Source organism: Anoplolepis gracilipes, chromosome 13 (genome assembly GCF_047496725.1).
Source record: "Anoplolepis gracilipes chromosome 13, ASM4749672v1, whole genome shotgun sequence".
Taxonomy (NCBI): domain Eukaryota; kingdom Metazoa; phylum Arthropoda; class Insecta; order Hymenoptera; family Formicidae; genus Anoplolepis; species Anoplolepis gracilipes.
The window spans coordinates 5,064,062-5,092,040 of record NC_132982.1 but is presented as its reverse complement, the minus strand read 5'-3'; the positions used below and the strand labels follow the sequence as shown (position 1 = coordinate 5,092,040).

The window sequence follows — 27,979 nt, the reverse complement described above, 5'->3', positions numbered from 1 at the left end:
TGTGTTATTCTTCCCGCGGCGGGAAGCGACGCAAACGCTGCGCGAGCGCGCGCGTCTCTCGTAACGCGCATGATTCGTGCTCGTCTCTCCCCTCTCCCTCCTCTCTCCCCATCGCCGTCCTGTCCCCACTTCGCGACACAGATCGAGCGAGCGGGCGGGCGGCGGCGGCCATATTATCAGTGAGGTGTCAGTATTTTCCGAACGTGACGGGATTTTTGGGTGTGGATCGCGCGATTTCCTGTTTCGCCTGCCCGTAGTCGCGAAGTAATAGTGCGAGTGGCCAGGTGGACCGTCGTGGATGTAGTGCCGCACACGTGTCACGGGAGAGATCCTCGGAGTGCGTGCAAGCAGAATCAGGTAAACGTGTAAAGTGCGTCGTGCGTTTCGTTTCGTTTCGTTTCATTCCGTTCCGTTCGTGTCGGCCGCGATCGGCAGCTCGGTTTCTCTCTTCTCTCGGTCCCGCTCTCATCGTCGTCGTCGTCGTCGTCGTTGTCGTCGTGGTCGTGGTCGTGTCGCGGTAGTTGGTACCGCGGCGTTGATCCATCCGCTCGCAAGGAGGATGGATGCGGCGACCGGCGATCGGTGACGGAGATGAAAGGGCTCCGACTCTGCCAATCGCGCCGCCGGCATTCGCGAGCGCGCCGGATCCCGGATCCCGGCATCCCCGATCGTCGATCTTCCCCGACCGATATAACCGTCGATTTTAGCGTTTCTAACTTCCCTTCTCCAAATACACATACGGTATGAAATTTCGCATGCGATCCGGCAAGGGATCAAACATTTAATAGCGATTACTTAGGTATGCACTTCGATTATAGCGAGACATTGAATTAACCACGTTTAGTTTTTTTTTTTTTTTTTTTTTTTTTTTATGTATATAGATTTTATAGCGCGTGATTTGCATTGGAAAGAACGAAGAAAAATTGAAGTTAATCGGGAACCTAGTTCGATTATATATTGACTTGTGTATATATGTACATACATGCACATACATCTAAAATATGCGCATAACTTGGTTTTCTTTTATGAATCACGTTTACCAATGCCGATTAAACTTTATTGTAATTTGAATATTTTTTTATTTTTATTAATGCTACATTGTAAATTAATAGACATACTTTCAATAGAGATTAATGCTTTCCATGTTAATAAAAACTGTGATATTGTTAGGACAGCTCTAATTATTATATTTGTAAAAGGACTCAAAAAAGTTCATTAAATGAGGCAAAACTCATTCGATTAGCAAATTGCGTAACAATTGTGTTCTATATTTTGGAGTAATATATAATTTAGAAGAAAATAGGAAAATGTAAATGGATTAATCAAAACAATTATTATATTATATATATATCAATAAAAAATTCATTATAACTATATCAATAAAAATTCATATATTTTTTTTATATTATCATTAAGAGTGATTTAAAAAAAAAATAGAAGGATAAATTGATCAATCAACTACGTATATTTTTCACTTTCTTCATTCAGGATATCCTAAATTTACCAATATGTATATATGTAGATAAATTTAAGATAAATATTTTGATACATAGATATATTTCGTAAATATTTGACATACTCACAAATATTTTGATCTTTCCACGGACGTGGCTTTAAATAAATAACAAAACACGTTCTTTCATTAATTTTCAATATATCTTATTGAGATTTCTTTTACTCATTTATATACAAACATATCTTAGTTATAAAAATATATAATTTAGAAATCTTTCGAACAGTAAATGAAAAGAGTCTATTTCAAGTTTTTCGAGTTGTCATTAAGATGAAGGTCATTCGTTGTAAGGTATATATCACGTTTAAAATCACGAGTTATCGCTAATCAAAGTCGACAACTCTCGACGCGTTGATATTTTTTTCCAACGATAAATAACATAGGTATTTTTCACTATCTACATTCTTAGAATTAGTTAGAATTACACACACACACACACACACACACACACACACACACACATACACACATATACGCGATTGAAAGAGAAAGGGATGAAAGATCGGTTATTTATCCATGCTTGTCGGCTGGCTTTTCATCCTTTGGCCATTTTGTACTCGGCTTCTTTAACCTCTTGCTAAACCATAACCAGGAGGTTACGTTGCACTACGGTATTTTGTTCGCCTATACCCTGCGGCGTTTTTCGACTCGTCTTGTGGACAGATCCTTGGATGTTTCTCATCGCACATGCATGTGGCCGGCTTTTGTCCCGTGTTTACGTCAGTCGAGACCGTTATAAATAACATGATTCAGTTTTCTTGAAAAAAAAATTTCAACAATAATGAAGACATAAATGAATATGTATATATGAATTTTATTTTATTTTTATTTATTCTTTTTGTACAAAATACTCTGTTATATTAATAATATGCCCATATATTAGTTTACGCGTAGTTATTTACATTTATTATATTTCGTTTTCTAAAATCTAGAGTCTCTTCAGTTTTTGAAAAGAATAACAAGTACACACTAAAGTACACTGTCAAAAATATTACAAATATGAACAATAAATGTAAAATTGGCCAATAAATAATGGAAATGTTGCATATGCATAAGACTTGACAAGTTTAAGTATATACTTTTCTGAACACATTATACTTAATAAAAACATTTATTGATTGCAAAAATCAGCTGTGTTTGAAATTTAAACTTTAAATGTTATATGATTTATATATTTTCATAATGACACTCTTAAATTTATTTTATGATTCCACTGAATTGAATCATTGTGTTTCTTTCACATGCGGATACTTATTGTCAGAAAGGACAGTTTATCACTCTCAGAGACAGGGTCGTATAACAAGGATTATTGTGGTAAATCGCGCGGCTTCCTTCCGCTCACAATTAATGGCACAACTGTTGAATTTAGTTTCTACACATCTCATTGATTTACAAATTTCTTTATCATAAAATATAAATATTAGGAAATTCCAACAGCAAATGACATTTATTTCGCAAAATACTATAGACAATGAAGATATTTAAAAATCTTTTCAACAGGTACACACACACATACATACAATACATAGATACATATATATATATATATATATATATATATATATTATATATATACATAAAATTCTTACTTTCCTAAGAAAAAAAATATATATAAAAAATTGTATATATATGTTTAATTCTTATTTTTTTTATCGTTTAAAACAAGGTCACGTCAACTCGTACTAGTGGTCTGATAAAATTTTGTGTCATCATAAAATTCTAAATCGATTTAATCTAATCGTTTACGGAAGACATAAAAGTCGAATATTTCATCTGAAGAGGTATCCTAGTTTTCTGGGCTTTGTTTCGTAAAAAAATCACGGTTCTATTTCTCTCGAAAGGAGACCGGATGTTCGTCACGTAGGTCACCTGTTAATTGCACGTGTATTGAACTCGCCTTACGGTTTAATTACGATCCATGACCTCGTCAAGCAGTGATAGTCACAAGCTAGTCCGCTGTTATAAATTACATTGGATAAGTTTATTTAATTTAATGAAGGAAATAAATTATTTTTCAGTTTTTTCCACGAATCGTATTAAGTAAAATTTAATCCTCTATACGTAAGTTAATAACGAATATTTATTATTTTACATTTCCATTATGACATTAATAATATAATTATAATTAATTATAAAGATAGATGTAATTCGATGATTTATAATAACAATTAGTGATAATTAGTTAGATTAGTAATAACAATTAGTTAATTAAATGAAATAATTAGTGATTAGAATTAGTCAACGAATGACTCCGAGACGAAAATAATTAAATATAATCAGAATTATCGAAGACTTCTATTTTTTTTACCTAGTATTTTTAACATTAAAAATATTCACATAATTGATCATTTATTATCTTACGTTGGCGCTGAGTAATCACAATCTTTATATCACATTTTCGAACCTAGAATTAATAGATTCAACGATGGTTACATCTAACGTTAACTAGCTAAATGGACTTAAGCGTTCAAGTTGTCACAGCGTGATTCCGTATTTAATTTGCTCGATGTCAAGATCGCATCGAATGTAAACACGGGATGATAATTAAATGGTCATATCTAGCATTGAAGGTGTTGTTGTACAGTTCAAATCGTAGCTATGGAATTCTTTTTTTATCGCTAAAGCGGCACGATTGAGCATTAGATACATTAACGATTAATTAAGATAAAAATTGATGCCGTAATTTGATAGTACAATTGATAACATTTGTATTATATTCTTAATGCCCGGCACACACCATGAGTGTCTTAGATATATTCTATATAATACTTATTGTTAGGATACATATTTATTCTACAAATAATTATTCAAATCGCGTAATGCTTGAGTAAGAAACACTAGAGTATCGCTACTTATTTACGAAAAAGTTTGAATAGAATATTATTCCATATCGGAAGAATGAATAAACATCTTAATTGTGTTTGTTAGCGTAAAAAGTAACGATTATTATAATCGCTCTGTTCAAATCAGATATACATTAATGTTAACATCACAAAATGTACCATAAAGTTTATGTTAAATAAGTTTTAAATTTAAATAGTTGTCTGCATGAAATCTGATGTATTTTTCATTGATAAATTTTCATTAGAGAAGAATTTTTTTTCAAATTGACTAAAGGGAATATGCTGCAATTTTCTCTTCGTCCTTTACGTTGTAATGTTACAATTTTACGATAGCAATTGCGATGTCGCGAGATTGTTTCCGGTTGTTACTATTAAATTAATAGATCCTGTGTCTGCGTCGGGACGCGTGGACAGTTCTTCGATCACGAAAGTCCGACAAAAGCAGGGCGGAGTGATACTGTGTGCGGTTCAACGAACGTGCGTGCGTGCGTGCGTGCGTGCCGTGCGGTCCTAGATAAAAGGGGAATGCTAGACGAGACGACCGGGCACTCCTCGCTACAGCGGATGTCGGTCACGCGGATTTGCATTACAACTCGTGTCCCTCTCTTTCTCGGGAGTTAGTCCAAAGTTCGTTTTCGCGTTGAATCTTTAAATCTATTAGCATTGTGAAGGAAAAAATAAACAAATATTAGAAAGATTGCCAAGTTTATACAGAGTTTAGAAAGCTTATACATAGATTAAAGCAATAGATGATTGTTGAAAACAATTTGTTATTAAAGTTTAATAAGATTGAAATTTTATTAGGTACGTCTTTACTTCAATAGAAACAGTTATCAGTAATTTTGCGTCTTTGATATTGAAACATTGCTAATTAAAATTACTAACAGCATTAATATGCTTGTAAACGATTTTTATGATTAATTATATTATCGATAATTATTAATTGCCTTTTTTATTTTTATATTGTTTAAGATGTATTATAATTCACTGTTTTGTACTCTTTAGTCTTAAATATGTATTATTTTATTATGTAATGACCTCTCGCTTAAATTAGATTTAGGTGATTGCGACAAAAATTGTTCACGCCACTTATATGTATATGTATTACATAATTGTCATTATCTTTAATTTTTTGTCTCTACCATATTATATTTAAAATAGTACAACGAGAAGACAAGAATTACAAGAGATACAAGATGTCTCCATACTAATTACAATTCTATTATAATAGTAGCAAAGTGCTCGATAAAATTTATTTTAATTTGATATATTAAGCAAATCTTGTTTTTTAAAAAAGTTTTGAGTCATGAAGTTTAGTCATCTCGTGACACTTTAAAACTTGTTTACTTCAAAATTTGAATTTTCAACATTGAAAGGTTAAATTAGAATCTTTTTACTTTTAAAGGTTTATCGGCATCTTTATAATATTTATTTTTGAAAATAATTGACGTACGTCATTGTTAAATCAAATACGATTTTACATAAAGTCAATATCTGATTTCTTCCAAAATTTAAATTATACAAGATTAATTATATATGTAGTTCTATTGGATACTATTCACGGCATAGTAACGCACGTGATTTTATTACAAGTTACTCAGCATTTTAAAAAAGAGTTGATTTGTTATAATAATACGACTGATAAAATGCAATAATTACACATCTGCCAACATATGTTATAGCATTAGCAAATTCTAAAAAGACATCTTAATGATTAATTGAAAATGACATTTTAATCGCTATATCATTTCAATGCTGTTTTAAAAATAAAAAAAACACAAGAATCCTGCCAAAATATTTAGTAAATTTAAAAATTCAGAATTTGGAAATGCATCTTGTTAATTTCAGAACTCTCGTTAATTGTTCTATAAAAGAAATTAAATTTTATCTAACATTGTATTATTTTTTGTTTCAGAGGGATAGTTCCGCTGTTTAGTACGAGAAAACACAACTTCCACGATGCCGAAATCGGTATGTATCCTATTATTATCATTTCGGTACACTTTATATTGATATTTTATTGATATATTGATATTATATTAGTAAACGCGCAATCTTAAATTATCGATATCGCTACTAATTCAAAAATTTTTAATATAAAAAAGATATTTGGTAAGAATAGTGTAGCGTATTAGATGTGTCAAATCAGAATTAGTTCTTATCAGGAATATATTAAAAAGTAACCAAGAAAGTGCTTATTGTTCTTAATAACTGGTAACAAAACAATATTTAATATTTTTCTGTGAAAATTGCGCTCAAAGACATACAAATAGCAAACTTAAAATATGAGAAAATAATAGAATATTGAAGCGAGAAAATTTTTCGAATATTAAATGTACTTTTGAGTTGCTATTTGCAATCTCACATTTGCGAAATAATCGCAAATTTTACGATACCGGTATAAAAGACGTTCACCGTTGCAATAATTTCAGTACGATAAGATAATATACAATTTGTTCGCGTATAGGTAACGGCCACGAATTGATGCTGGTTATGGACCATGTGAAATATAATTAGACCACATTCAAAAGATTCGGAATCGAAATTGATTTTCCAGTTTAATTTTCGATGTACGCGTGAGAAGGAACTTCTGTTTGTCTCTTTTCTAAGATTGCGAGAAAAAAATGTGCATCATTTTCATTTAAACAATCATCGAAATCAAAATTCAGCCAAATTAAATTGATTTCCATTACTGGATATTTCGATTAAAATTCAAACAAAAGATCTATGTATCTTTCTGTTTGGTGCAATAAAGCAAAATGAATAATATGTACAGAAAATGTAGTCTCTTTCTGGCTGTAAAAGATGTAACGGTTTCGAGACATTGCTTTTGGTATACGCATTATATAAGATGATATCTTTTATCGACGGTAATCAACACTTGCGCTCAGAAATAAAACATCATACTATTATGTAGACAGTGTTACTCGTTTGTCGTTTGCAGCTGAATTTTCTTTATATAACATCCATTTGCAACGCCTACGTTTATTATTACATAAGTGTAATTATATATGCGTAGACTTTGTCTATACATAATAGTTTATTTATTCTGAATTAAGAGGAGAGCGAAAAAACTTTTTCCTTCTTTTTTTTTATATTCTACTGTCATAAATTAAATATGCTTTTTTAGTCTTTCAATAAATTCAGTTGTTTTAATGAACGTGGTGAAGTGTGGATCTATATTTAGAAAAAACCAACAATTATTTGCATTTGACAAAATCAGCCATATTACGTAACATGAAACTGACTTCTGATTTATCTCTTTTATCTTTTATATCAGTTATTTCAGGTCTCATATGTCTACATAGACCGATGACGGCATAAGGAATGCGATATCGCATATATGTTGCAACGTGAAAGGTATCGGCCTTTAACGCATCCGAGAGATCCACGAGTATCTTATGTACTTGTTGCGTGATTGAAATCCTCAGATTTTTTTTCCTCGGCGTTTTCTTTTAAAGGAAAAGAATTCTGTATATTTCTCTGCAGAGATTTTTTTTCCATTGTGCTGTTTTATGAAACTTACGATATTAGGTAATCGAAACAGAAGACATAAACCGATATTTTCGTTTCCTGTCAATTTAAATAAATAAATAAATAATTTTATAGAGACTTTGATTTTAATCGCAACAAGCAAACAAGCTTGTAGAGTTGTAAAATGGAATCTTTTAATAATTATGTCGCTGAAATACATATATATATATATATGCAGTCAAAGTTCAGTACAAGTTACAAGTCAGCTCTATAAAACAAGATCTTGGTCGTTTTATATAAACTCAATATGAATAATGAGCATATTCTACATCCGCCTCCTACGGTCTCATGATTTTACTAGCCAGTTGTCGCGCAAAGATAAGGAAAAGTAGGAGCAACGCCTAAACTTCCTCAGGAAATCCGCGATGGAAAAATTACGTAATCAACATGCGCGCGCGAGATTGCAACGGTCCCGTAAGTCCGCCGGTTTCCGAAAACTTTAAACGTGGGACCAGACACCAGACCCGGGATCCCTTCCTTCCGGTATCGCTGATCGCGATTGGTCGATCAGCTTTCACGTGACCACGCGCCTCACGTTCATTTTGAGCGGGGGAAACGTTGCTCGTCGCGTCTCTCCTTTGAACAGGGTGGAGGGGAACGCTGTCGGTTGCACTTGCGTTTCGAGTCTATTGTTCAGCTCGAGAGACCGGCTCCGAAGGCCGACCTCGCTCGTTCGTGCGATCCGTCGAATTTTATTCCGTCGACGTTACCAAACGCCCGTCGTCGTCGTCGTCTCATCGTCTTATCGTCTTACCGTGTCGTGTTTCTTCGGCGTCTCGAATTCGGGTGTTGGCCGAATAATCTCTCGGGCTTCTTATCGTTGGTTCTTGCTGTTAACGTGTTTAACGAATCTCCTTGCAGACATGGTGGCCGGTGGCAAAATGGTAAGCCAACCATTACTGGTGCGACGAATTCAAATTTGTATCAAGAGTAAATGTGCTCTTCATAAATGTCAAAGAATATCTTACACTTCACTTTCGAAATTTTATAAAGACTAAGGAATTATATTAAAGGTCTTAAGTGTATTTATAATAATATGGTTTTTAAATAATATTCCTATGAGAAATACAAAAATTCTAAAAGATAGTATTAATAAGACAAAATTGTCTTCTTAGAAGAGAAATAAAAAATACATCATATATTATAATAATAATGTGTGAGGATGAGAGTTCTTTACCGAGTGACGCGCTTAATTCCCATTATTTGACGACGTCGTTTTATTTGCATGTGCTGTGCCGTGAAGATGAACGTGAGGGTGACGACGATGGACGCGGAACTGGAGTTCGCGATCCAGGCGACCACCACCGGGAAGCAACTGTTCGACCAGGTCGTGAAGACGATCGGTCTGCGCGAGGTGTGGTTTTTCGGTCTCCAATACACCGACAATAAGGGCGACCTCACCTGGATCAAACTTTACAAAAAGGTAGGATATACTTGCATATTCGCGCGCTTTTCCCGTACGCTTCGTCCTGCTTTCTATCTATTCTAGTATTATATTATTATTGATAGAATTTAATCTTGTGATTTGTGCATAACTAGTCGGAGAATCTCCAAAAAATGAACTTTCTTTTTTTATAAACAGAATATACATATAATTAAAAATTATTATATATATATATAAATTATTTTAATATATATAATATTAATATTGAAGAATATTTATTACTTTAATTGTTTGCAATAAATAAATAATTACTTGTATTTTGTGTCGCGCAAATAATTTTTAGAGCGCGTTGTACAGCGAAGATTAAAACCGGTTATGAAGTTCTCGCCAGCTTCGTTGGCGGGTTTGAGGATGTTTGTTGCAAGCGAAATTTCATCGTGATCAATTTTCGGTGTTGATGGCACTGAAAACTGAATCCCGTGGTAACGCTTATGCCATGATCATCGAATGATATGCGAGGCCCACCTGCGCGTATCAACGCGTATGAATACCTCGGGAATGAATAAAAATGGAAATTGTCAAAATTATCAGTTAATATCTGATTTGTCATTGTATATAAAGTAATATATTCTGCTTTGTAAAACTATATTATAAAAGTAACAACCCGAGATGTAGCGATATATGTATAGTTATTTAAAAAATAGTAGATTAAAAATAATTGAGTATCAAAATTAAGTAGCAATAAATATATAGTTATAAATATTAAAATGGAAATTTTTAACAAATAGTTTAAACATATACAATAAAATTTTTTAAATATAAATATTTAAAGACAGATATTTAAATAATTAAAATTTAAATATACGTTGTATTTAAGCCGATAATTTTTTACTACAATTTTTCGTCAGTTTATATCACGTTAAAAATTAGCAGTTTAAAAAAAGTAGTTTAATTTTTTAAATAAATGTAGAAAACGGAATAAACTATATATATAAAGAAATATATATATACTTTTGGAAGAAGTGTTGAAAAAGAAAAAATGTTACTTTAAAAACAACTGTTCGCGAAAAACTTTGTAATACGTATTATTTAAATTGGGAATTATTTAAAATTCGTTATTTTACTGCGACTTTTTATTTATTTCCAGCGATAAATTTCGATGACTATTTTTGCGTTGCGGTCAATTTTAATTTATAATATATCAGATTTTCGTCTCGCATATAAGTTGCGTATTCTCGCGGTCGAGCGTGCATCAGATTTACGCTTACGCGCACGTAAAGTACATGGAATTAATGCAAGAAGTAGCAAGTAATTGCTGACTTCCTAAAGAATTGCACGCAGCAAATATCCTGGCGATATTATGTAGAGGTCCTAAAGTGGCCGATAGCGAAATATGTTGCGCCGATTCACACGAAACCTGTTTTTAGGCGGTTGCAATGTGGCAGGCAGGCAAGATTTTCTGACAACAGATTATATTCTCATAATGTTCTTTAATTAAATATTGTTGTGCATTTTCCGGGAGCCGAAAACACTTGAACTAAATGATCACATTAATTTACTTCTTGCATTTGCTAATTTTTAAAAATTTTTTAGTTTATACTTTATACTTATTTATTTGTTTTTTCTTTTCCCTAACATATTTATTTTATTTTATGTTTCCTTAAATCTCTCTTTTCTCTAATCGAGTTTCCTTTAATTAGGATACATCGTGTGCATGATCGGAGCTAAATAGTTTTTTACTTAATCATTCACGTAGCAACGATAAAAGAGTTTTTAATTTCTTATTATTAGCTCGTTGATAGCAAATGCTGATGTCATCGGTTTTCAAATGTAAAACACGTGTCAGATGTTCTTATCCTTCTTTTTATGATCACGATGTATTACGAATGCGGTTTTTCTGATAATTCTTATTTCTCGAAGAACGTCATAGGCAGGCGCAAACTTTCCCTTTCCCAAGAATCTGTTAAAGAATTGCAGAGATATTTCAATGAAATTTTAAAAACTTATTCTATATTCTATTACTTATTTTTGAAATTGTTAAATGTTAATTTAGAAAAATAGATTTCGAATAGTTCTCTTTTTGTAAATTTAGGATACAGGTTATTGAATTTATTTTTGTCTTCAAGTTTGTAATTTTTTTCAATGTGTTTCAAGTATCTTACATAATTTTCTTACAGTTTTACAAGAATTGTCTTACCTAAATGTTATTTTACATGAATTCTGTGCTTATATAAATATAAACCGCGTTTAAAGATGATATTAAAATCTGACAAATATTGTATTTTTATAACTTTCGAAAATTACAACTTGTTCGGAAATGAGGACTCTCAGGATTGCGTATCAGATTTAGTTCGAGAAACTTTCAAAGTGTACTTTTCTTACAAGATTTGTAAATAATCGTTCTACGAAATTTGTTGCATGGTACGATTCAGTTTTATATATTATATTTTCTTTATATTTAATATTTCATAAAAAATTTAACAAATGGGACAACATTGACATATTTCGATTTATTTTCATGTAATTTATTAGAATAAATCTAAGATTTTAGTTTTGATCTAAACAGGAACTTATTGTTGTTTGAGTAGGAGTGGAAATACAATTATAAGGAGAAAAATATAGAAGAATGTATTTTGAAAATTATTATATCGCTCAAAAAAATCGAATAGTTATAATTAAGAAAATTATAGTTGTATATCAATCTATAAAAATTGCGTATGAAAGTTTTTCCGATGATTATTGCTTAATCAAATGTTGCTTAATCACACGTGTTAATTTTTTTAGAAACTTTTTATTCAAATATTTTTCATAATTACACACGTACATTTTTTGTGCGAGCATACCTTACTTGAAATACATTTTTCTTAATATCATACTACATACAGCTAAATCAATCAACGTAATCGTCTTAAAAAATTATTATCATTAAAGTTTGATGAATGACTGTGGATATTTCAGTTTTTTTATTTGTTCGCGAATTCGAGCGATTACAATTTTCAAGCCCAAGTACAGTTATTCACAGAGCAAGGCAGACACTTTATCGGCTTTCACTGGCTGGTTAATGTCGGAGACGACGCGCCTTCACCTTGACACAGTCGCCAATTGTCGCTCGACTTGCCATTCGCCTTTTTTCTGTAGCTTGATGTTTTTCACAACAGGTCCCAGAAATCCTTTTCAGATTTCTTCTTCTGTATTAGTATTAATTGTAAACTTAGACTTTCAAACGCCTCCGATAGGAAAAAGAGGGAAAACTCGACGCGACAGGTGCTCGCCAGGTGAAAATTGTCGTGCTGGAATATAGGCAAGAACTTGTAGTCGGTACCAGCCACTGAAAACCAGCTGGTGTGGCAATAATGACCGTTCAAGTAGTTTTATCTTGGCATTTCTAAGCAGCCACGTCTGTTTCACAATTTATCCTCGCGTTTCTGTCTCAGTACTTAAAATCTAAATAAAATTATGATTTTAGTAAAATTATGCCTGAATTTTTTTGAGCAATATAATAATTTTCAAGAAACATATTGCTCCTATTTAATAGTAGTAGAAATCATTTTTAGAGTTTTAGTAAATTACGTAGAAATGAATGGGTCTAACAATGTTGGTTCATTCTACTTTTTAAACTTAAAATGAGTAAAGAAGTAGTAAACCTAAATCTCATTCTTTCATGGAATTTATTAGGATTATAAATCACTCTAGTTTTTACGCAACATCTTTGCTCGTACGTTGAACCTTACACGTAGATATGCGTCGTCGGTAGCACACTTCCATGGGATAAATGAAAATCGGAACTAGATTCTCTCCAATTCAACTGAATAGCTGTTAGAGAACAAAGATGGGAAAAAATATATAGGTTAACGTGTTAACATACGAGTAAAATATCTGCAATCGTTTATTACTTTTAACAAGAGAAACGCGGACTTCCTTTATGATATAAATTTTTTTCTATGAATTATAGATATGCGAATTTTTTTTTCTTTTTTTTTTTTTTTTTAATTAAAAAATATAAGTATTAAAATGGAATTTGAATCTTCTCTAAAAGTAATAATCTTAAGATTACTCTTAATTTTAAAATTGTTTTTTACGCCATAAGAGATTTTTTTTCGTCATTTTTCTCACGTTCAAGAATCTTTCAATCTGAAATACTCTTCTGCAGATTATGAAGAGAAAATCAGCATTTTGAAAGTTAAGTCACTTCTTATTTGTAGAGACGGCAACTTCTGATGACTTTAGATAATCTGATTTGTAAAAGCATCAGCGAAGATTAGATAATCCAATTATGTTATCTGTTATACAAATATAACAGCGAATATTGTGAACATAATAGGCTTATTAAACCTTGACTCATTGTTTTTAACATAATTTTCTATCACATAGTATTGTAGTAGACTGATATAGTAGTTTGCTCGATAACGATGATTATCTCGATAACATTCCCGTAATGAGTTATTTGGCGCCATGTGCACACTCCTTAAATTTTCTTTTAATGATGAGACGGTTGCACGCAGCCGGAGAGTGCGATAGCAAGGGTGGTGAAGAAGGAGATGAAAAAGAAAGTTCGAAAGCTGAGAGGCTACTCGGACTCGGACACGGACGACGACGAGTTCGACGATGGCCTGGTAAGAGTTCGAAAGGACACAAACTTTTCACACATTCCTAGAAAAGAACTTTAGGAGGGCGTAAAAAAAAAAAAAAAATAATTTTTTGATGATTGATATATGTAGGATGATTATTTTTGTACATGATGAGAACGACAGCGATGTTCCATTAAAATTAATAAAATTTAATAAAAAATTTTTATAGTATTTATTTATAGATATTTTCGAAATTTTTTTTCATTAAAAAAAAATTGTATAATAGGTAGATCGATAAAAAAAATTATAGCTAAAAGTCTATGGGTTACATTCCGAATGGAAAATGATTTCTCTGCTTATTTTATCATATGGTAGTCTCATCTTGGAAAAAGATAACATCCGCTGACGAGTCGTTTCACAGGAAAAGAGACTTGTAAAGCGCGCAAATATTAAAAAAAAAAGAAGAAAAAAAAACTAGAACTTTGTGTTACGTGACGATTCTACAGAAGCAGAATGTCTTATCACATTGCGATAAAAGAGAGAAATGAGAAAGAGGAACGCGAATGAGACCGCCCGCGTATACATTGTCTGATACGCGTGTCGCGTATTAAACGATTCAATCGAGCGTGTTACGTCAGTTATATGAAAATACTGGCTGGATGAGTCACGCGATGAGGAGCTACTTTAGGAATTTCTCTGTAAGAAAGTACAAAAAGTTTCCTTAGTGGTTGTTTAATGTTTAATATAAAGAGATGCCTTAATATTTTTTATCAAGTAAGAATTGACAGTCAATTACTCACAAGATCTGGGATTGGAATTTTAATACCGAAGAATTATAATTTATGGATTACACACTCGAATGAAAATATTCTCTTTTCATTCTGTTTCTTTTTTTTTTCGTTGGATTGTATCTCTTTTTCACGCATTGTCCTAATTTATCGCATGTGATTATCGTTGATTGCTTCGGTCGCTTTCCTCTCAAGTGTTCCTATGGTGCGTCACTTTCTCTCAATTAGAATTCATATTAACCCTTAAATAGAGGTCGACTCTCGCGCGAATTGCCAGTGTTTGTCGAGTGCGATACGCTTGTCGAGATTACATTGCGCGCATTTCTTTTTCCGTCAAGGCTCAACAAACAAATTATTTCATGTAATAAAATGCTATTACGAGAGATTCTAGGAAATTATTACATTAAATCAAAAGAATGTGCATATATGAAGATATATTTTTATCATTTTCAGAATAAAACCTGCAGGAATAAGAACAGTCCAAGAAATTGTTTAATATTCTTTAATTGGTAATTTTCTTTTACACGTGGAAATGTCTCTATACTTGTAAAGTGTAATTTCTAGTTTTATCAGGAAATAAATTTCCTGACAACTTGTTGAAATATCAATCTTTATAATTAATAATATTGATTTATAGAAACTATTGATTATAGCGATATTGCCAAATATATTACATATAATCATTGATTAATACGCAATGGATAGTGACAGCTTTAGCAATACTTACAATACAGTCAGAATTCTGTAATAATGAATAATTTACCAGGTAATTCTCCTAATCGCGCTTGGTAGTATTTCACAATTAACGATGCGATAAATTTATCGCTAATTGGATCGTAATTTGTTGTAGTGACCGTGAAGCACGACGCATGTAAATGTTCCAAAGTACAATACTTTGGAAACAGAGATTAATATTTGATTATATTCCGCAGGGTGTAGAAAATTAAAGCTCGTCGAGAAACTAATTTTTCGTTGATAAAATTAAAGTAATAAAATATATTTAAATATGGCGAAGAAATAAATTAAGAGACGACATTTAGCGTCACGGATACAAATAAAAAATAAACATTATTTCTTAATCGCACAGAATTTAAAGATCCTTAAGATCACAATATTCTTATTATTTTACAGGATATTTTTACTTTTTAAAAAAACAACTTATAAAATTTTATACACATTATTTTAATTTTTATAATAAAATAAATACACAAAAAAAGCTTTTATTCCATTAAAAAAAATTAGATTCAAAGGAAGTGACGTTTATCGCTTTCTTTGACTTTAAACCATACTGTAACAATACTTAATTTTATTGTCGCATAAGTGTCATTGTCAGAGAGCGGTCATAATAAAGTGCGATAAAGGCGTCGCGTAAAACTCACCTCGAAGTAACCGATGGATGCGTCGTCTCAAGGACTCTCCGTACGAGTCTTTAGACGGCCAGTCCCGGGAATGCTTGATCACCGCGCTCCGTAACAGGTTACAAGTCGAAAAAGAAGACAATTCACACAGGTGCGCTTCTTGCGGACTGTAGACTGTTATGTAACAGTTTGCATTACAGGATCTAGCGACCGATACGTTCGTTTTCCACGTGTCACTCCAACCCGCTCTCCGCGTCTCTCCTGTGGTATTCCTGTTACGTGTTATCTAGTATACTTGTAAGGCCATGTTGAGCTACGCATGCAAATCCGTGATTGTATTGCGCTGGCTGATGAGGACAAATTGAGCTGAAAAAAATATGGGGATTATTATTTTATTCTCAAATTGTTCTGCGATCTCGATTTGAGATGTTTATGATATTAATATTACTAAAAAGGAAACTAAGTAATTTGGAAACTTGTGAAATTTTGTAAGATCTTTAAAATCTTTCTATAGGATAATTTCTCAGTTATACAAATTTAGGACAAAACTAGTAAAATAATTAAACTTGATTAAACTCGACATTAAACATTTATTAAACGTTAATGATATATATATAAATAATAGCTGCATTTTTTAATTAATTTTAATTAGAATATATTTTGATAGAGATTCAATTACAATTTTAAAAAGTGAATAATATAACAATTTTAAGAAATATAATGTTAAAAATATTAATATATTAAACTTGATTAAACTCGACATTAAACATTTATTAAACGTTAATGATATATATATAAATAATAGCTGCATTTTTTAATTAATTTTAATTAGAATATATTTTGATAGAGATTCAATTACAATTTTAAAGAGTGAATAATATAACAATTTTAAGAAATGTAATGTTAAAAATATTAATATCAATAATTAATTATATGAGTATTAAATTTGTGTGTACACAAATGACTTAACCAATAATTTGAAAATATTTATATATATATTACTCAATAAACGTGATCTATCGAAACGATTTTATTTATCGATGAGCATACGAAATTTATAAATTCGTAGCTCTCAGTTATTTTTGGTGTTAAGCAGATTTAGAAGACGTATTTCGTCAGGAACAACGAATATTATTCTCGAGACTGACGACTTGAATAATCTACTGCTCTTATGAATTAACGATGAACTTTTTTGAAATACTTTATGCGTAATGCATATATATATATTATAACGACAAAATTTATATCGTTTAAACTTAAAAGTTGAATTATGATTTACATATAGCCATTAAAATAATTACAGACTTTGTCATCACAAAACTGGCAAAAATCAATTTCGAGCTTGTCAAACAAAATTTTACAATTTACGCTAGAAAAAAAAATACTTTCATATTCTTGTGAGAGAAAATATTAGTGATACTTTGTTTTAGTTATATATGCATTAGAATTATAGGAATTACATTGGATGCGTAAAACGATCTTTCTTCTGCTGACTCGAGTTAAATTCTTTCTCATGCCTCCAACGAATTTTTAAAATTATTGTCATTATAAGTCACGATTTATCGTAAATCCACAAATAATATTAATATACCTCAAACATTGACGCGATAATTTCAAGGACGTATTCGTTGCCGAGATACGCGGGATGATTTTTTGCATCGCAATACTTTAACTTTACCGTATTTTTATTCTTTGAACGCATGCCAACCGCAATACTAACAACTGGAAGAGTGGACTTTCATTCTTGTCTAGGGTAAGTTGTAAATAATTTTTAACACAAAGCGTATACAAGTTGTGTTGCATGTTGCTTCGACGTGATGCACGAGTTTAGCAATATCGCGAGTGCTGTTTTTCCTGAAAACTTCCAGTATTGACAAAAGTTCGAGACTTGTATAAAACTTTTTTTTTTTTACAAGTGTTTATTTTTTAAACGTGAAACAGATCGCAATTTACATAGTTGTTGCTGTCAAAAGAGATATCGCTTGAACTATTTGTTTTTGTAAAGATAGCGACAAACAAATAATATGTTATTTGATAAGAAGGTAATTCTATATTGTTACATCATGATCATGATCATGACTGGTGAGTTTTTAAATACTATCCTTGAAATGTACCTAACGCACGGATGCGTCTCGACAATTCGTTTATTGACGAAAAAACTGCACCTTTTGTGAAAAGTATATAGTTAGAGTTTCCCGTAATTTAATTATATCTTGTCATTTTTCTCTGACGGATGTATGTAACATTCTATGATTAATTTACACATGCGTGTGTCAAAACTTTTAATTATCACTTCTTGATTATTTGCTGATAAAATAAGTCATTCGAAAGTATAATTTTATCATAAATTAATAGAATTAGATACATAATTTAAACGCACAGTCAATTTATATTATTCTCACTTTTATCTGTAATATTAAACAAACGAAAATTATCTTCGAACGCGTACAATGCACCAGTATATGGTGGCTGTAAAATCAATATGTGACATTGATAAATAATTGCAGGTGATTCCGTGCAGTCTTCGGAAAATCTGCCACGTAAGATTACAAAGAATTTTCTGAGCCTCACATTTTATTTCAATGTGTTTACAATGTCCAGATTTTAAAAAATGTTTGAGTTAAATAAAGAAATAACATGTCAGAATAATCTTTTACATTTATCATTGTTTGTATGTTTGATATTATTCAAATTAATTAGTCATTAAATCGTAAACACAGCTCCTATTAATTATTTATTCAGGAAATAACATCGTATTTTATTTATATATAAATTATTCAGAAAATAAGAACCAAATCTTGTTATTATTCTAACAAGATGTATATCTAAATTTTGAAATCTCATTTATATTTATTATTAGTTCACAAATATTATGTAACGATACAAGTTCATGTATCACTGTCTTTTAAAAGTCAATCGTAAATATACGAATAAACTATTAATGTTAGTCTTATTATAAAATTAAATAAATCCATATTACTCTATGTTTGGCAATTGCACGAAAAAAAAGAAATGTTAAAATAAAGAGTCCTGTATTATATGATATTGTTAAATATTTCCTGTTTAATTTAACATTAAAAGTAGTACACATAGTATATTATATGTATATGGCATTACTGTACGTTTTCATATTATTTTTGGACATTTTGTTTAAAATACCACGAAAAAATGCATTTTTATTTTCATCGCAATTATCATTGCGATAGTTATCAGAAACTTTCAGTTCTTATCTGATACATCGCACGTATGTAACGTTGTTTTATGCAATATTTTTATATTCATCGCCAACTCGTAGATAAGTAATCGACAAACGTGAGGAGCATAAACTTTCGACGAGCCGATTCTCGTCATGACAGAAGTTCTTTCAATGATACTTGTGGATAAGGTTTCGTGAGAATGGACAATAAATGACTAAGACAAATCCATTCATCGCATATAGAATCACGGTGAAATACTTTTGCGATACATATCATTTAGAGTGATTTAATGTAACTCAATAAAAGCGATTATTATCGTGATCAATTGGCTGTGAACGAAAAATCGCGTCTGTGCCTTGAGATTGTCAATTTCATTTACCGAGGCTAATAATGATGGCAAATTCCATTGAGAGTGGAAATTTCGTTATTAAATAGAAATTAACAGGTTTTATTTCTATAAACACAATATTTTATTATTCAAAGCAATTTTTTTTACAATGTAACAAAATATAATTTTTTAGAGTAAAATGTACATGTGTTATTTAAAAAAACATATTTTAAGACCAAAAGAATAATATTTTTTTATTTTTGACACAACTGTCAAACATATATCAGAGAATAGAAAACCTGAGTTCATACATGCATTCTTATTATATAGTTATACAGGGTATCCGGTAATTGGTGAAAAACCTGTTAATGGCAGATTCTTGAAGATCATTTGGAGTCGATTTTTCCTTCACGAAAATATCGAGATCATTATATATCTTTGTAATTAAGCCTTAAATTAAAATTCTATTAGAGTAAACTCTATCTGAAATTAATTGAAGAATGTAGTTTTGGTAATATTTTAACTTCAAAAAGTTTAGTTTGCGAAAAACGCCTTTTTCTCAATCGCTTATGTATAACTCGGAAATTATTGATGTCTCGACATTTTCGTTCAGGAAAAATCGTCTCCAAATGAACTCAAGAATCTACTATTAGCAGATTTTTCACCAATTACACCCTGTATATGTGTGTTCGAACAGTGGATATTTTTGAATTACATTTAAGAAATGATGGAAAAAATGCTCGCATTTGATCAGCAGCACTGATATCATGCGCATTACGTAATTATGACGAACTGTTGTCTGATAACATTCCAAATAAAACGTGATTATGTCTGTAACGAGATATAAATAGAAGATATGAAATATATATAATAAGAAAATTTCCTATTATTTTATTTTCATAAAATACATATAAACATATATAAAACATGACATTTGAAAATCAATATATTTCATTTTTAATGCATCACAGATCTCTTTTGACGCCAAATTTATTTATTATATTTCATCGTATATTTCATACATATATCCGTTACCACATGTTTCATGTATTCATTTATAATTCTTATGTCACGAGAACCGTTCTTTGCATGTCTAATTAAAACGCGATTTATTAACACTATGCACGCTTTTGAGCGACAAGTGTGATTTTTGTTCAATGATGGATAATTTTAGCTGAGTTATTTATTTTTTAATCGTTTACAGGTGATGAATCAGGAGGTGAAGAAGGAGACTCCATTGCAGTTCAAATTCCGTGCAAAATTCTATCCCGAGGACGTAGCGGAGGAACTGATACAAGATATTACGCTTCGACTTTTTTACCTTCAGGTAAAAAATTATTAATTAAATATTTATTTCTATTATTTGCACGCAGTTTTAGTTTACGTAACAATTTTTAATTTATTGCTTTGTTTCTCAAAGTAATTGTTATTAAAGAACATGGTCGCATGCAAAACAGGAAAACAGTGAGACTGGATCTATATATTCGTAACGTAAAAACAATGCAGTTCATTTATTCGACGCTCCAAGTAAACCACATGCACCGGATGGTCATTCGTTATCTGATTCGTTTTTTTCCCATCGTTTTATTTTACGCAATGGATACACGAGTACAAGAAATACGTTTCAATTTTTTGCTTTATTAAAGCAAACAGATGTGATTAATGTTTGAAATTAGCGATATTTCGCCAAATTACCGTCAAAATTTTGTTGGCAATTTAAATAATATTTTCATGTCAATATTGAATAAATAATTATGCACGTTATTATTTTTTTAAATATTTTATTATTTATTCATCACATGAATTACAATTTTATTATTGAATTTTATCATAGCGTATGTTGATTAATATTGCTATACAAAGAAGTTAATTAAAATTTTAAATCTTAGTAATTGATATCTATAATCAACGCATTGATTGATTGTAGGTGAAGAATGCAATCCTCACGGACGAAATATACTGCCCACCGGAAACATCCGTCCTGCTGGCCTCATACGCCGTTCAGGCGAGACATGGAGATTATCAAAAGGGCAGTCATCCCACTGGCTTCCTGGCGAACGATCGATTGCTGCCACAGCGTGTCGTTGACCAACATAAGATGAGCAAAGAGGAATGGGATAGTTCGATTACAAATTGGTGGCAAGAACACCGTGGCATGTTGCGAGAAGACGCCATGATGGAGTATCTGAAAATTGCTCAGGTATCTGTTTAAGTAGCGTGTACAAGATGTAAATTTGAAATCCACGAAGACGAAGGCTTCAGGACAGAACGGATAAATGGGGCGTGTATGGACATTTATCATTGCAAAATTATTTTTATAAATATTATGTAAATTATCTTTGAAATTTCATTTTACGAATTCTGTTTCTGTAAGGTTTCTTGATGTCATCAGTTTGTTAGTGCGATTCGTTCCTGAAGACTTGTCGCATCTATACAATAACTACACGTTACGTTTTAATTATACTTTATAATTATTCACGTAATCTTGTATTTTAACTCGATGTTTGTTTACGAGGCAGTATTTTTTAACCAGTTTTTCCAGAAACAATATATGGACTCTATTTTCTAGTTCAAAGCATATTACTGTATAAGTTGAGAAATGCTGCTACTTTTGGTGTCTCTAGTATTGTTTTAGTATTTTTTTTTATTTTTTGCTTTCCGTAGGACTTAGAGATGTATGGTGTGAATTACTTTGAAATTCGCAACAAGAAGGGCACAGATCTTTGGTTGGGTGTGGATGCTTTAGGTTTGAACATCTACGAGAAGGACGATAAGCTCACACCGAAAATCGGCTTCCCCTGGTCCGAGATACGGAATATCTCGTTCAACGATAAGAAATTTATAATCAAGCCGATCGACAAGAAGGCGCCGGACTTTGTCTTTTTCGCTAGCAGAGTGAAGATTAACAAGAGAATTCTCGCGCTATGCATGGGTAATCACGAGCTTTACATGCGCAGACGTAAACCAGACACGATTGACGTGCAGCAGATGAAGGTATGGAACATTATGTGTGAATGGCATTATATCATACTGAATCACTAAATCGATATAAGTTTATTATTCATGCACATTGACTTATCTATTAAAGTTGATTATATAACGTTATCGTTGACGATTAATTTATTGGACACGTAGCCATTGTGTAACGTATTGAATTTATCTAAGGATTAAAATAATGTAATTTAGTGGTACGAGGAGTTAAAAGATACAGCAAATGTGTTATTTTAATTAATTATAGAAAGTGAATAATACAATTATTAATATCTTAAGTGTGAAATTGTTAAGGGATTCTGATAAATTTTTTTATTAGGCTCAAGCCAGAGACGAAAAGATTGCAAAACAGCAACAGAGAGAGAAATTGCAATTGGAAATAGCTGCCCGAGAACGTGCGGAAAAGAAACAGCAGGAATACGAAGAGAGGCTAAGAAATATGGCGGAGGAAATGGACAGGCGGCAGGCTGAGTTGAATGAAGCTCAGGAAATGATTCGACGCTTGGAGGAACAGTTGAAACAGTTACAGGCTGCCAAGGAAGAGCTAGAAAATCGCCAGAAGGTGAGCGAGTTTATTTAATTACGTACTAATTTAGTAGTTTAAAGTTATCAAGAATGAATAATTTATCTTATTATCATTTTTAAATCTTTACTTAATTCATATTATCTTGATTATGCATCTATACATGACTTTTTTACAATCTTTATGCTGTTGACACGCAGGAATTGACGGCGATGATGGAAAAACTGGAACTTTCGCACGAGATGGAGGCTGCGGAACGCGTTAAACTTGAACAAGAAATAAGAGCTAAACAGGAGGAGGTGCAACGCATACAATCAGAAGTGGAAGCTAAGGACGCAGAAGCTAGGAGATTACAAGCAGAATTTGAAGCTGCCAAGTATGGGCAATTTTCTTTTTTTATCAGTTTTTTTAATTAACATAATTAGAAATAATTGCATATTGCGTCTTATTATGCAAGATTGAGACAAGAAGAAGCTGACCGGCAATATCAGGCCAATCAGACTCCACATCATCATCATGTCGAGGAAAATGAAGAAGGCGAGGAGGAGGGCGAGGATGAGGTGCCTCAAGGAAATGTCACCAAGGACCTCGCAACTGACGAGACTATAATCGATCCTGTCGAGGAGCGACGCACTTTGGCAGAGAGAAACGAACGTCTCCATGATCAATTGAAGGTACATTGATATCTAATTTTAGTACATTTTATTTGGCTCTTAATGTTTAATTTTAAATAATCATCTTGCAATTATATCCAGTTTAAAACTTTTGCAAATGTTTATTCTCTAAAGCTCTCTGACATGTAATACAAATTTTATTTTACACATGAGGCATTTTATTGCATGTGACATGAAACATTATTATAGAATATATTCATTGACAGGCATTGAAACAAGATCTCGCTCAATCGCGCGATGAAACCAAGGAGACGGTGATGGATAAGATTCACAGGGAAAACGTGCGCCAGGGTCGCGACAAATACAAGACACTTCGCGAGATTCGCAAGGGCAACACCAAGCGCCGCGTTGATCAATTCGAGAACATGTAAATTAGTGTACGTGCATCTAATCGCTTACCTTATCCTTTCCTATTTTCAATTTCTCACTTGACTTCGGAAATGGGGGATACAGTAAAACGGTAATGAGATAATGATAAGAGAAAGAGAGAAAAAGAGATAGGGAAAGAAATAGAGAAAGGTATAGATTCTACAATCGATGTATAAATAGAATCCATTTGAATAACATACACTTACTCGATCAATTTAACCTTTCTCAAAGTTCGTGCACGGATCACGCCGTGATTATCGAGAGTTAATAATGAATATATTCGTGTCTGACACGTTAGTTCGATGACGAGATTCTATATCCTCACGCAAACCGATAATCAAAGCTCTCACGTTTTTTTGGCGAGGAGAACGCGACGAGAGCGAGCGACTCGCGCCGTCTTCCACGTATGCTTCCACATAAATTAATGTTGCACGACCTCGGTTCTATCGTCGAGAATCATGTCTCCGTAGCATGAATAAATTTTCTCGTTATTTTATGCAAGTGTGTCTTATTAAAAAAAAAAAAAATAATTTTATTTCCTTTCTTTTACTTTAAATATCCTAGCTAATTGAAAAAGATTCTGAATCTTATTATTTTCTATATACTAATAATTTACTCTAAGCAGTTTTATTATCTTAAGAGCAGGCACTTTTCGCTAAAATGACAAGAAAATTTATATCACAGTTTGTTACCTTTACTTAATCTTATTACTTAATCTTTTCTCCGCGCATTGACGGATCTAACGTTTTCATATATTGTGAGGTGCTAATACTGGTCTCGCTTCATGATAAGCTTTACTGCCGATCATTTCTTCGCGATCTTTAAACAGTTGGTTACCTAAACTCTGCCTTGCCCGTCGCGGTCTTTATCGCGCCGTCGCGTATCGTCCGTCCTCGTTAATAAGAATTCTCTTTCAAGAAGCACTTACACGTCATCAACACCACTATCACGGCTATTCACATCTTAGCTGATGCGTCGCGATAACACTCGCGGTCGTTACCCGTTAACGGACAACTTCTATTTTGTACGCTTAACTTGCGAGCCATATTTGTAGACAGGAGTTTGTTCGGACAGTTGTTATACATACATTTACTATACATTGATTATAGTTAATCAGCGATTTGTAAGCTACTTCCGAATACCAGCCATAGAGGAATCAAGATTTAGGAGCACGGTTTATATTGTAGCGAGTTAGATAGAAATTTAGGCGTAATTCTCTTGAAGTTCGTATTGGGCAGCGACCGGCAAGGGAACTTTGTAACAAATCCAATTCTGCTCATATTTTGGATTAATATTTCAAAAAAAAAAAAATGTTCTTGAGCAATATGAAATTATTTATTGAATAAATAATTAGATCGTCTGTATATGTATGTTGAAATATATATATACGTGAACAAATTTTGACAATCGTATAGAAATAAAGAAGGGATAATATCTGTATTAAATTTATTTTCAAAATTTTATCACGACTTTAATTCTCTTTAAAGATAAACGTGTGGTTTATCGCACTTTTGAAAAATAAATTGCGATTGTTCCCTTGTTCGTCACACACGAATCATTATCGCAGCGCAGTCCGTCACCCCAAATGTAAACGATTCAACGATGGCGTGGCCTATTCACTACCGATAAAATCGTATCGAGCTATTTTCGTACGAACGACTTTCGATAACATATTAGCAATTTTATATTGAACACACTCGTGGCCTTTACTTGATATAAATATATCGAAGTACTATATAGGTAGTATACTAATATAAACGACATTAGCAGAGAGAAAGATAGAGAGAGATGTAAGGATATCGCGCCATAGAGGATTCATCTTCTTGCATACTTTCAACACAAGATTGAACTGCGCGATATGGGTTAGCTACCAAGATTTTCGAAAGAATGAGGGAACGAGTGCGAGAGAGGGAGAGAATGCGAATGAAGGAAATAATTAACCGTGTGAGAGAGGCCGAGTGATAGCGAAAACACACGTTTATGGCAGTCTGGGTAAGTCTAATGCCATTGTAATTTTTAAAACTTTTTGTCCTTTTAAGAAAATTCTACACAACTGAATTAAAATTAACGAAACTTTAAAGTAACTTGTAACCTTAAGAAATGCTGCCAATTTTTTCACATGATGGAATGAAAACAAAGAGCAATAAATATAGTATGATACGGACGAGAGGCGTATGAGCTTCATTTTGAAAGGCAGATTACAAAATTATTAAAATGTAAACACGATCGTCGTATCAAAGTTTGTATTTTGCATTATTATCATCAACCACACGTACAATAATATGCAAAGCAAAAAGGAGGAAAAAGTACAGAAATAATAACTATAGATATTTTTTGATTATATTTAATATTAAAAATTTACAAATTAGTAGTGTTATATTATTAATATTAATGTTTACGATTTAGTAGCGTTATTATTATTATTATACAGATAATATTGAATGAGAACTAAAGCAAAGCATTTTATAGTCGGCAGTTTATATTCTAAGGTAATCTGCAAATAGATTTAGTCGCAATTTAGATATGTTAAAGAAAAAGTACACTTGGGAAAAAAGATTCTAACATTTTTACTCAAGTTATTCATTTAATTGCATTTAAAAAAATTTTTTTCTATGCACATATATATTTGTGCAACCAAATTTTCCTACGAATGAATAGGTACATCTAAAAAAAAAAAAAAAAAAAGTAATTGACAGTTCGTTACTCTCAATTTAGCTTTCCATTTAAGAATGTATAATCTTGCGACTAAATGTATATGTGCAAACAAAATGGAAACAATATTACATAATAGTTAAAAGAAATCGCACGATAACATTCTAACAGTCGATAATATGGGCGAGAGCAAACTTGAGAGCTCGCCTTCGATACTCTTTGGCGATTAAACGCTTTGGCGAAACCGATGAATTTTTATTGAGACATTCCAGAAGAATTTCCTGTAAAGTACTTTATCTCCACGATTTATTATACTTTGCATTTCTGTGAATAACGAATTATAAATATTCCGTTTAAACTACCGACTTAGACATTGCGCCTTGACCTTTTTTTTTGCCTCTACGAAAAAAATTTGATACATATTTCCATTTATCTCTCGGAATGTACTTAACTGTAGAATGCACTGTACAATTTTTGTTTTCGAATCGATACAGATGCTTGAATCATCCGTATCGTTTGTGTCGAAAGCATAATACAAATATTAGATAATTTCATTCGTTTTAGATTACAATATATACTTAATATATACTTGCAAAGTATTAGAATAAATATGTCGTTGAAATAAATAATTAACGCGAGGCAAAACTATTCATTATGATTTTTTTTTTTTTTTTTTTTTTTTTATGAACAGATGTAAAGTCTCGGTTTGATCTGAAATTTCATGTACAGAGGGAAAATATATGTTTTTTGTGTCACGTTGTAAAAAAAAATGTAAAATTATTCATCTTTGAAATGTGCATTCTAGAGTTAAATAACTGTTCTAATCTTTCATTTGCACTCACGAAGGTAGATCTTTTAACGTAGCGAAATTACGTTTGTATTATGTCCCTCATGAAAGTACGTAGTGCTATTTTTCCTTAGACTTTTCCTCTATTCAAGCTTTTGAACAAAATTCGATCCCTGTTCATCTTTCTGCATTCATAAGAAAATCTTTGTAGCAGTATTATTATTATTGAGCTCTATTAAAAACAGCAGATACAGAACACAACGAGATATATACACGTATTTTATCGAAAACAATATTTTTTGTTGGTGTGAGATGAGAGATATAATGTAAAAACTACTTGTACTTTCCTGAGGAAACTAGAGATTGTTTAAATAAAAAATTCATATCTCAAATTGGCTGACAGCTGCCAATCCTCTGTCACACAATCCACTAAATAGATTATTATTATATATATAATAAAATTACTATAT

The 27,979-nt window shown here is 31.9% G+C and overlaps 1 protein-coding gene across 2 annotated transcripts; it reads left to right on the top strand.

Moving 5' to 3' along the window:
• The first annotated feature begins 150 nt into the window (after nt 1-150).
• Nucleotides 151-27,901, top strand: Moe (moesin). 2 transcript variants are annotated; one of them, XM_072905217.1, is made up of 10 exons: nt 151-357; nt 6,272-6,327; nt 9,134-9,313; nt 20,718-20,840; nt 21,441-21,713; nt 22,178-22,507; nt 22,824-23,066; nt 23,228-23,403; nt 23,485-23,701; nt 23,908-27,901. In XM_072905217.1, exons 2-10 carry the CDS (start codon nt 6,316-6,318, stop codon nt 24,070-24,072), a joined length of 1,719 nt encoding a protein of 572 aa, XP_072761318.1. In that variant the 5' UTR covers nt 151-357; nt 6,272-6,315; the 3' UTR covers nt 24,073-27,901. The 2 variants fall into 2 exon arrangements, with proteins under 2 accessions (XP_072761318.1, XP_072761317.1); XM_072905216.1 differs by lacking the exons at nt 151-357; nt 6,272-6,327 and adding an exon at nt 8,512-8,774.
• The last annotated feature ends 78 nt before the right edge of the window (nt 27,902-27,979 follow it).

What these genes read in the sequence shown, in the direction of transcription:
- Moe (XM_072905216.1), top strand. Translation starts at nt 8,754, where the DNA reads ATGGTGGCCGGTGGCAAAATG. An exon ending in GGATCAAACTTTACAAAAAG is followed by an intron (nt 9,314 to 20,717) that starts GTAGGATATACT and finishes AATCGTTTACAG; the next exon opens with GTGATGAATCAGGAGGTGAA. An exon ending in TTCGACTTTTTTACCTTCAG is followed by an intron (nt 20,841 to 21,440) that starts GTAAAAAATTAT and finishes GATTGATTGTAG; the next exon opens with GTGAAGAATGCAATCCTCAC.